The 11,831-nt window shown below is 36.8% G+C and overlaps 1 protein-coding gene across 1 annotated transcript; it reads right to left on the bottom strand.

Moving 5' to 3' along the window:
• Nucleotides 1-2,635: 2,635 nt before the first annotated feature.
• LOC149156040 (uncharacterized) lies at nt 2,636-8,354 on the bottom strand. Its single transcript, XM_089441530.1, has 18 exons — nt 7,999-8,354; nt 7,767-7,899; nt 7,558-7,615; nt 7,032-7,271; nt 6,720-6,824; nt 6,536-6,625; nt 6,268-6,429; nt 6,081-6,140; nt 5,892-5,990; nt 5,526-5,704; nt 5,030-5,288; nt 4,660-4,776; nt 4,477-4,566; nt 4,202-4,363; nt 3,921-3,980; nt 3,727-3,825; nt 3,360-3,538; nt 2,636-3,087 (listed from the first exon to the last, which is right to left on the bottom strand). The coding sequence occupies exons 1-18, from the start codon at nt 8,042-8,044 to the stop codon at nt 2,904-2,906; spliced, it is 2,322 nt and encodes a 773-aa protein (XP_089297656.1). The 5' UTR covers nt 8,045-8,354; the 3' UTR covers nt 2,636-2,903.
• Between the last annotated feature and the right edge of the window lie 3,477 nt (nt 8,355-11,831).

Genomic DNA, 11,831 nt, shown 5'->3' with positions numbered 1-11,831 from the left:
CCCTAAGGTTTTCTATTGATGCTTATCTCACCATGCAAGAAATTTGTGAGGTGATCTAGAAGGCCCTTTTGAAGCCAATATAGATAGATCTCAAAAAGCCTCTAAAAACTAAGGTCGTGCATTACTCCCAATTTTAGCTCTCTCTCAAGGGTGGTTAAATCCAAGCTATAAAGCATCTTAAGAGGACGATAGAATATTGTCTGAGAGTCTCCTTTGGCATATAGTTGATTTGTCCCATCAACTTTGATGGGCACATCAAAGGACCACATTCCACATTCCACATGAGAAAGTTGTCTTCAAAAGCCCAAGTCCAATGACTATTTCACTTTGTATGTTCCCTTTCTATTGAAATTTGTGGATGACATTATTGCTTGTTTAGAGATTTACATAGCTCGTTTAAGAATTTTATTAAGTACAAAGACCATAAACTTGTCTTTAATTATCCAAGAGATGTTTCAAATTTAACATTAAGTCATGCCCTCCAAATCTTTCCACATAGTTGGACCCTAAGTTGATACACACTACCCAACTCCGCCCACAACCAAAAGAAATCTTTCCAACACCCTTCCCCCTACAAAAAAAAAAGACCTTAACACCATCCCCGAAAGGTTTTATATATGTGAGAAATTAATAAAGTAATCATGAAGCAAAAAGCTCATTTGAAGGAAAGAAACCCCTTCCTCACACCCTCCCACCAAGGTTTTATATTGATGTTCATCCCATCATGTGAGAAATTAATGAAGGATTCATGATGCAAAGCCAACTTTAAGGCAATATGGAGAAATCTCAAAGTCTCTAACATGTAAACTCATGCATCAATCCCAATTTATTTGCACCTCTAAGATGGCTAAATCCAAGCTCCAAACTAATGGGTATGATATCATGTTTCATGCAAATTGAGTTGTCACATCAATTTTCCTTGGTGTCAAAATATCATATTCCGCTTGATTAGCATACCTACACATTGTCTTCAAAAAATTAAAATCCATTAATTATTTCACTTCATATATACTCTATGAAATTCATGGATGAACCATTACATGTTTGGAGATTCACACAATTCCTCAGGTAAATAAATAATGTTATATCTGTGACAATAAAATCAATTATAATTTAAAACTGCAATTACTTTTGGCAATCCATAATTATTTCATAATATACTTTATTTCATATATAAATTAGTTCACCATGTTACAATTCAAACAATCTCATTGTCACACATTCATTCTTAATCCCTCCTAAATACAATACATCACTGGGTGTCCTTGCATTAAGAGACCATCTTTAAAAACAAAATTATTCAAAATCCCTCAAGTCAATCATCATCCATTTATTCTTAACTACTATTAAATGCATCACAACTTTATAAACAAATGTTATCATATCATTATTCTAAATCCATTGTGACCATCTTTATAAACAAAATTATTCAACATCCCTTAAGTCGTATTCATTCTTAACTACTACTGAATACAACACAGCTTTATAAACTAATGTCAACATGTCATTATTGCAAATCCATTGAGTCCTATAAATCTTCATTCTTAACTCAAGATCCAGATCAAGTGCCTTAGAGAACATCAGTTCACCCGCCAAGGAAGATACTTCTCCTAAGGATATTGATAAAATCCCTCCTCAAGATAAGAAGGAAGAAGAGGCCACTTTGGAGGAAGAGAAGGAGGTCATTCCCTCCTCTTCTTCTCCTTCTTATTTAGATGTTCTAAAAATCAAACAACAATCTTCCCTTCCATTAATAAGAAACATAAAAGATCGAAGTAAGAAACCCCCAAAATCTGGTACCTCTGCTGGTCTTATTGGGGTCAGTGCCTATTAAATCTTAAAAAATATTGTTTTTGTATTATCTTGTGCAAGTAATTTGTAAGAATCTACTCTTGTTCTCAAGTAATTTGTAAGAATCTATTTCTGTTCTCAAGATGCAGTAGGCTCAAGTCTCAAAGGTTTAGTATTGGATCTCTCTTCTTTTTGTGTTAGGAAAATGATGGTTTTTTACAATCATGGAATAATTTTTTCCTATAGTATTTATTCTGTTGTACTTCAGCTATGTTTGCAGTCACATAGTTTTGCTTAATACAAAATTCTGGTCCTAGTTTAAAAACAAAATAATTGTTAAATATATATAATTTTTTAAATCAGTAAAATTAAATATATGTATATATATATATATATAAATCGTCATTATTATTCAAAATGCATTGGTTCACAAGTAATTTAGCAGTGGCTGTCATAGCATAATGCCCTGAGGCCAACCTTATCATGAAGAGTAATCTACAAGAGGGTAGGGGCCTTTCCCGGGATCTTGTTCCAAGTTAAACTGCAGAAAAAATTGCATCCAAATTTCATTCATGCTTCTTGGTCCTTGAAATTCACATTGGTTAGAAAAGGTTGAGGCAGCGACCTAATTCCATTTAACTTTACTGTGGCAAATTTACATTTAAACTGCTGGTCTATTCGCTTCTGTACTTTTATACAGAGATGCTATGAGTATTAAGACATACTCAAAGCCCATGAACAAACAAATAATGTCACATGGTGAAAATCCAAATTCACATGGTAAACGAAAGAAAGCCATAATGCTAACTCTAAATCTAAGGACGTTGCCCGTTTATGTGACGTTGCCCGTTTATGTCACTTCAGAGTGGGGCAATTCAAAAGATCTAGTATTTATCCTGCCAGAGAAGAATAACTGTTCAGTATTAATGAGATTTTCCAAGGTATGAAAAAATTCAACTAGAAGTTGACATATATTTTGTCAAGAGCTATTTACATGAACAGCACAATCAATACCAGGTTTCCACCAAACTTGAAGAATGCGCGACCTTTAATTAGGGTCCTGAAGTAATTCTGGTATGCATGTTGATCAGTTGTTGGGGCTGCAACTGTCTTCAACAGGTAACTTGGCATGCATGTTGATCAGTTGTTGGGCTGCAACTGTCTTCAACAGGTAATTTGGCAGGGATTAAAAAAGCAACATAGCCAAAAGCTGGAACTGAATACTTCTCATGAACAGCTCTCAGATTATTTACTCCCGCATTTCCGTGAAAGTCAACCATGAAATGCGCACATTCCCTGGAACAATGCACATAAATGTCATTACCTCAATGTACAGAGTTAACAAAATGTTCACACACCTCCAGACAGTTAGTATTAGATACAATTCAGACAGGATGTCAGTAGCTGAGTTCCAACTTATAGTTGACCGAGACACAATGTTCTGGCCATAGCTGATCAACTATGCCTGCCCGTAATTGATGAAGACATAAAAAATATCCAGGAGTAAGGAATTCTTTAGAAGGATAAAATCACTAAAAGCATGATGCCATAAAAATGAGAAGTCTTACTTGAGGTCCGATTCAGAGTCGCCTGTATGAAGGTTAAGTGTTTTATTCCAACATGGATCCTTCCTCAAAGTGCATCGAGCAGTGTAGACAGCAGCAGCAGCAAGCATTGATGGACTGTACTTAATCATTATGTACTGAAGCAAACACAGTTCAACCAAGAAGAATGCCAGATTTTCCATCTGAAGCATTTTGATAATAGATTTTATGACTTGTCAGTACAACAGAGTATTATTAGGACTACAATGAAGAAAAGTAATTTAAACAAAGAAGAATGCTAGATTTTCTGAGGCATTTTTGAAAGCAGATTTGATCAATGCCACAGAGGATTATTTCGACAATATAAAAGAAGTGTGATTCAGATCTTTACCACTTTGTCGGGACCAGATGCCTTCAGAAACCTGAGGAGGAATACATATGGAGTGGGAATTGTAAGCTTGAACTTCATTTGTTTTAATATTGCAGACTCCTGCGAAGATTTATTATCAATTGATCAGTCAAACTAAATCTTTGGAGACTATGTTGCAATCCAATGACAAAGAATTATCAGTTAGAGCTAATTACCATGGCCACTATCTGTTCTGGCATGCATTCTTTTGGGAAGACGCAGATGAAGTCATTGACCTGAAGCCAAGTATGAACCAGCTCTTATCAATATTCTGTTACCCATTATGATATATTTATTGCGCTGATTTCAAAATAAAGGGTAATCTTCACTACAAGTAGAGATTGCAGTAGTGTATGTACTTTTCAGCAGCGAACAAGGTCTTCTATTAATTAGATATATACATTAAAGGTTTCCTTACACCCATCCTTACTTTACAGATGCCACTAAGTCATCCTACCTCTGGAGGCCAGACTTCTTCATATTTGCTAGCTATAAACAATGCAGCGATACCCACTAATGGCAAATTCCTCCTTGCAACACTCTGAACAGAAAGGTATCTATCAATGATGTTCACAGTGAGATACAACGTCTCTGGCATTAGCTCAAATTTCAGATGCACCTGAAAATTTAAAATTTTGACGTCAGGCCTAAGAGATAGTCCAGACTCCATATAAACCTCTTTTACATCTAAATTTGACAGCAAATGGAACTAGCATATGAACAAAGTTGTACCTCCATCAACCAATCAATCACGATTGCCCTCATCTTTGCGTTGATTTTAACCTGATTTCTCATATAATCTGGAGGTACGCAACTCATCTCCTGGGCATACATGAATACCAAATTTTAGTTGAGGAAAATAAAATTTTACCTTCACACTCACAAGAAACTGCAATCATTGACAGAGAAACATACCTCAATTGTCCTGTAGAATTTGTATATATCTTCAACGTATTCAACAACCGCCAATTGGTTTTCAATGTTTCCATCATCAATGCTAGGGAGCACCTGATGGGAATCCCTGAATGCATCCTGAAATACCCTTATCAAGATTATTAATCATTTTCAGCCAACTTACATCATAAATAAATACAACACTAACTTGAGGCTATCAAGATAACTAATCATTTTCATCCAACTTACAACATGATTAAACACAAAGCTATCTTAAGGCTATAAAACTTGCTAGTAATTTGGAGTGGACATGGATACTCTTTGGTTTGTGTATATTTGTTGAACCAGTACCAATTACCAAACAAGAAAAGTATAAGAGAGTGACACAGACCTCACTTTGAGCTGTTAGCATTGCAGTCAATGATGGTGCAATGTGTTTCCTTTCCCCTTCTTGTGCACTTGAGTCTATGTTATCACTGATACAAATGGCAGCGTAATTGCTGGTGGTGCAACTGTCATCATCAGATAAGTTGGCAGGGTTTAAAAAAGCAACATAGCCAAAATTTTGATCTGAATACTTCTCATGAACAACTCTCAGTTCATTTCCTCCTGCACTTAAGTGGAAGTTAACCATGAAGTGTGCACATTCCCTGGAACAAGTAAATCAAATGTTATTCCTTAACAAGGTACAGAGTTAACTAAATGTGCACACACCACAGACATTTTGATGTGCACATTCGTTCATCTTTCCCATATCTAGAATTAGATACAATTTCAGACAGGTTGTGACTAAATTAGTGTTGTAGGTGGTCCACTATGTTTTGGCTATATAATCTATAAATTAGTGTTGTAGGTGGTTGACTATGTTTTGGTCCAAGAAGACTTACTTGAGATCTTCTTTAGAGTAGCCTGTGTGAAGAACAAGTGTTTTACTCCAACATGGATCCTTCTTCAAAGTGCATTGAGCAGTGTAGACAGCAGCAGCAGCAAGCATTGATGGACTGTATTTCATCATTTTGTAAAGAAGCAAACACTGCTCAACCAAGTAGAATGCTAGATTTTCCATCTGAACCATTGTTATAATAAATTTTATTTCTTAGCAGTACAGGAGAGGATTATTAGAAAATACAATGAAGGAAAGATATTTAAACCACAATTTCAATTCTCCAGGGGCATTTTGAAAGTCAATTTGATCAATACATCAGAAGGTTATTCTGACAATACAAAAGAAACATTGGAGTTCATCACTTTACCACTTTGTCAGGACCAGCTGCCTTCAGAAACCTGACAAGGAATACATATGGAGTGGGAACGGAAAGATTGAAATTCAGTCGATTTAATATTGTATGGTCCTGCCAAGTATTATTATCAATGTATCAGTCACACCGAATCTTTGAAATCTATTGTAATTTAATAAAACAGAAAAACAGAAAGATAATTACCATGGCCACTATCATTTTGGATGTGTATTGGTATCCTGAGATGCGGATAAATTCATTGACCTGTAGCCAAATATGAATGGATTCTTATTGTGTCAATGTTCAAGAGCCAACCAGGTATTCTATCAATTAGATATATACAAAAGGTTTCCTTACACTAATGCTTATGGATGTCAGTAAGTCATCCTACCTGAGGAGCACGAGTATCTTGATATTTGCAAGCCATAAGCATCGCAGTGATACCCACTAATTGTAATTCCCACTTTCTAACAATCTGAATAGAAAGGTATCTATCCATAATGTATACGGTGAGATACAATGTTTCTGGCATTAGTTCACATTTCAGATGCACCTACAAAATTTAATATTTCAGAGTAAAGCCTAAGAAATTGTCCACATAAAGCTCTTTTAGATCTAAGATTGGCAGCAAACAAAATTAGAATGGAACTAATCTGTACCTCTATCAACCAACTAATCAGGATTGCCCTCATTGTCTCGTTGATTTCATCCTGCCTTTTCATATAATCTGGAGGCACACAACTCGTGTTCTGGACATACGGGGCTATCAATGATTACTAAATGAAAATAAAAAATTTACCTTCACAGTCACACAAATCTTCAATCATTGTCAGAGAAACATACCTCAATGTTACGATAGAACTTGTATATGTCTTCAACATACTCCACAACTTCCAATTGGTTTTCAAGGTCTCCATCATCAATGCTAGGGAGAAACTCTTGCACGTCCTGAAATACCCCCAACAAGATTATTAATCATTATTATCCAACCTACATCATATATCAACACAAAGCTATCTTACAACTATAAATCCCCTTAGTAACTGGGTGTGGATGCGGGTACCTTTGGCTTGTGTATATTTTGATTTGGGCTAGTAGTTAATTCAAAACAAGAAAAGAATCAGAGAACTAATAAACTTAATCAATAAGACAGACCTTACTTCGAGCTGTTAGCACTGTAGTCTGTGACTGTGCTATAGGTTTTGTTGCTTTGAGTTGGCTAGGTGCTTGTGCACCCGAGTCTATGCTATAACCGACAGAAACGACAGTGTCCTTTTGCGTAGCAGTGTCATTCTGAGCCTTCCTTCTGATAATACGCCTCTGTTTGTTTCCCCGGATTACCTTTGCCTCTGCTTTCGCTCCTGCCTTAACGACAATATCATGTGGCTGGAATTGCTGGAGTCAAAATCGGAAAACTAAAGAGTGAGATTCCATACTTGGGCTCACAGAAAATAGAGAACAGAATGAGGGTTGTGGAATGAAAACAAAGAGCAACAAATAAAACATGCCCAGAAAAACAGAATACAGGGAGACCGATAAAGCAGGTGGCTGAATACAGTGGTTTGCCCAGTTGGTAGTTCAATTCCCTGGGAGATTGTCCTTTGAAAACCGTACACCCCTTTTAAGAGTTCTACAATAAATCAATCTTTCAGCTTGCTTAATTGTCTCTGATTAAACTTACCTCATTGCTGGGATTGGTTCCCTTGTTGGCATTGACAACCAAGTTTACTCTAGACCTCCTGAAACAGCAGTTAATCCAATAGTGGAGTACATGACATGAGAAGCAGAAGCTACAAAATAGAACAACAAAATGGAAAGAAGCAGAAACACAGCAGCAGATTGATTCAATTTATACATCTAAAGGATAATAAATAACATCAAACAACATACTCCATCAGGGCATCTTTGTTGATATTGCATTTGGCGTTCCGAGCTCCCACCAGATTGCCAATGTCCCCTAAGGCCTTCCTATTTTTGTTGTTGGCTTGCAGCGCTTTCTGATTGGGTGCCGCCATTGCAGGGCCTGCCATTTTCCACGCACACATCTTAGAAAAAAAGAAGAAGAAATCTTATTTAGTCCAAGCACTTGTAAACAATGCAAGTTTTCAAGAAACCCACTTACCTTTTGCTGCCACTGCTGGCTTGGGAACAATGCACCTGTTCTCCATCTCGCAGCGGTCCTGTTCCTGCACCCAGAAGTACCAAAAACAAAATCACAAAAATAACAGTCTATATTTCGTATTCCAAAGGGCATCTAGCAGATCGAATTATGGGTTACCCTGGCAAAATTTTAATTTAGGAGTGCTGGAATTTGCTAATGCCGACTGTTTTGGCAGATATTGAATACAACAAGAACACGCTTATGCTTGGCTTACTGATCCCCGAGTTATTCCCAAGACAGACTTGGCTCCCGTAGTATCAGACTGAGTACACCCTACGTTCCAAAACGAAAATCAGATGGTTGTTTAATGATCTCAGTTTCAAAGTAGTTACGCATCAAAATGTACTATGCGGGCCAGCCTAGATGTTTAGCAGCTTAACATGCAGACCGATCATTTGATTCTTTCATAACATGATATCCATTCGAGCCTCAAACTCCAAATTCTATACATTTTGGCAATGACAATTTTTGTAGAGAGACACCCAGGAATCTATAATATAAATTCAAGAGCAGCTTTGTTCATGGCATGGAGCCAACCTGTGCTAACGACAAGTGACTGAACGAGATCAAGTATAGAGATTTAACTTAGATGGAGTGACTTTGGATTGGAAATTCCAACGGGCATAAAACTCTTCCTCCTCTCTTCTTTTAAAGGTAATTTGCTTAAGACATTGTAGTTCCTAACGGCTACGGGTATGTTTTGGGTAGATTCCATGTTTTGGGCAGTTTTGGGTAGATTCCATGTTTTGGGCAGTTCCGGGGTACGGGTACTCTTATTTCCAAGGGATTGAGTGAAATGTTAGGAATAAAATTAAAATAAATTTATGAACAAAGTAAATTTATAAATAAATATATTATTTATTAATTAATTAAATTTATTTTTTCTATTAGTTAATTTTAACATTTTAAAATATTTTATTAATTAAAGTAGTTGTTATATTCATTATTTTTATATTGTTTTATTTAATTATATGCTATGATGTGATTTTGCATCTTGTCCTGGTGATGAATCACATTGGTTGTTCGAAAGACAAAATTTCTCCTACGTGATTACTCCCGAAAATTTCTCAATAATTCAAGGATGGATCACATTGGTTGTTCGAAAGACAAAACTTCTCCTAGGTGATTACTCCCGAAAATTTCTCAATAATTCAAGGATGGATCACAGAAGTCCAAATAAAAAAAAAATGGAATTTTCAATTTTATTTAACAAATTAAATAGTAGTAATTTATATACTAATAACATGTTATTTAGGTAAAGTTTATAAAATAATAATATGGGTTTTATGTAAAGTGTTTAAATTACATAGTAGTAATTTATATTATAATAACATGTCATTTACATAAAGTTTATATAATAAAATGAGTTTTACGTAAAAGGTTTAAAATTTAGAGAAAAATTAGTAATTAATATTATATATATATATATATATATATATATATATATATATATATTATTTATTTGAAAATTTTAAATTTTATATTTATATTTTAAATGTTTTATAAATTTAAAATTTAAATGAATTTATATTAATATTATAATTTTTGTTTTAAAAAATGACTTAAAGTGTTTTGAATGGATAGTGATCACTGCGGTTTGAAATCCATTGGTAATTCCACCTTTTAATCTATCAAAAATAAAGAAAGAAAAATGATTGAAGGAAACTATCTTTAAGTGTCATTTTATTGTTTTTTGTTCGTAAATAAGATAATATATTACTTGTAAAATTGGCAGATTACAAAAAGGGTTGTGTGGGAAGGAACCCGACACAAGACCCAGCCGAAGAGCTGGTGCTGGTAATAGCACAAGTTGTAATTACAGTACTTCCCAGACAAAAGAGGGAACAAAGTACAAAAGTGGAGCCGATAGGTGCTCTCTTTACAACATTTTCAGAGTTGAGACAATAGAAGCCGATAAATGAGAAGAATGCCTTATGGTGGTTGATCATGCAGATAATGATGACCGCTGTGGTAGACAGCCTATCGCAGAGGTGGAAGAACATACACAAGGGTAGAATAACAAGGAATGAAATTGACTGCATCATTCCTAGATGGTGGTGACATGATCCTCATCTAGACGAATGGGAGTCTCTTGAGGGCTACCCTCTTGCTGCGTGGTAATGACATGATGACTCATAGAGGCCCCAGGATCCTCTTTCTTGATACTTAGGGATCCTTCAAGGGTTGAATGTACCTTCAATGTCGACTTCTTCTTTATGATAGTGTAATTAGGAGTGTTCTGAGTGATGAATTTGCAATGGTGGATTGCTTCTACATACACTACAAACCTTTCAGTTAGCCGATTGATCTTAGTTTCCAGAGCCTTGGAATGCTCCTTTTGTTCCTGCATAGCAAGCCCCATAATGGTCTTCATTTGCCACCATGTTTCAATGGTGTGTGCGTAAAGGTTTTCGTGCACAAGGTGAGAGCTGGGTCCAGAATCCATGCAAACTCTGCATCGACCTCCTCCGTGGTGACCTCTCTACAAAGAATTTTTGCTTGGACCTCTAAGTTTAAAATTTGTTGCTGAGTAACCAGATTAACTGCCATTGCGTAACCCAGAGCAGTGCACCTATTAGAAGTCTCCGCACGAGTGGTAGGGGCCAGGCCCAAGGACTGCCAACGGGAGGCTGCTCGACTGCGCTCACTTCCCCTACTTGGACTAGGGGTGGAGCCATGCCTTGGGGCCATGAGAGAAACAGGACTGGAGAATAGGGGAAACGAGAGAGTGATGGGCCAATAGAGTAGGGAAAAGGCAATGAGAGGAATGAGAGGGAGAAATGGTAAGGGTGAATTTATAGAGGTCAGGAGGAGGAGAGAGACCAGAAAGTGGGAGAGGGGGTGGGAAGGGGAAGCATGCGAAGATTTGAGGAGGGGCAGAGGAGTGATGGCAGAGTAGGGAGGATGATACTGAGAGGTGATGGTCAGACATGGGAGAGGGGAGGTGGTATCGTGGGATCTGGAGATAGACAAGCCAAGGATGAGTCCGTAATTAGGTGCCCTCCATCTATCCTTCCGATTGAGCAGAGAATCAACCTCATAATGATGAAAGGTACACAAATAGTTATTATTCGGTAGAGTAGTTATCTTCTTCATTGATTGTTGCACATTGCTAATAGAGCTCCCCTTCTTCCAAATCCTGCCATTCTCGGGACTTCACGCGTAGGGTACCAACCATACCCCCATTCGCCAGTTTGTCATCGAATTTATTTCTAGTTCTTCTGATTGCTTGAAAGTGGAGGCCTGCCATGCTGTCAATTCCCTGCTTGATTTGTTGTATTATTTTGTTTAGGCGACAATTTTATGATATTTTTTCCACCTCAATACTCTGTTGAAGTTTTTTTTCTGATATGGGTGACCAACGTAAAATCTCCTTCAACTATTAGAGGACTGAGGTTTAAGTTGTGTACTATGGTGATGCCATGTTCCAGGGCATGATTTTTTGCGGCATTGTTCGTGGTTGAGACTAAATTTCCCTCATAAATCTAGATTATCACACCTTTGGAGTTTTTAAAGACCCCTCCAAAACCTGTTAGTCCTGGATTAACTTTAGTTGCACCATCGTAGTTTCGCTTGAAGGTCCCCTGCTCTAGTAGCCACCACGAGTTATTTTTATTTTCATGCCTGGGGAGGGGAGTGACTTCGCGGACCTTAATATGAAGGAGATCTAGCATTGAGAGAATTCTCACTTCGAAGAGGGTGGGAGGGGCTTTGACAATCTGAGTAGGTAGAGAGGTCACTGTTTCACGGAGCGCGCTTTTGATCTTTATGATAATGAATTCTTCTTGGATGGA

Source organism: Pinus tabuliformis, chromosome 9 (assembly GCF_031772625.1).
Source record: "Pinus tabuliformis cultivar Carrire ecotype Pingquan chromosome 9, CPIR1, whole genome shotgun sequence".
NCBI classification, from domain to species: Eukaryota; Viridiplantae; Streptophyta; class Pinopsida; order Pinales; family Pinaceae; genus Pinus; species Pinus tabuliformis.
This window is presented reverse-complemented; position numbering and strand designations above follow the sequence as displayed.

Excerpts from the sequence above, each read along its gene's own strand:
- LOC149156040 (XM_089441530.1), bottom strand. The coding sequence starts at position 8,044 with ATGGAGAACAGGTGCATTGTTCCCAAGCCAGCAGTGGCAGCAAAAG. Across the intron at positions 7,900-7,998 it reads GCCAGCAGTGGCAGCAAAAG|GCCCTGCAATGGCGGCACCC; the intron begins GTAAGTGGGTTT and ends GGAAAATGGCAG. Across the intron at positions 3,088-3,359 it reads GACTCTGAATCGGACCTCAA|GGAATGTGCGCATTTCATGG; the intron begins GTAAGACTTCTC and ends GCATTGTTCCAG.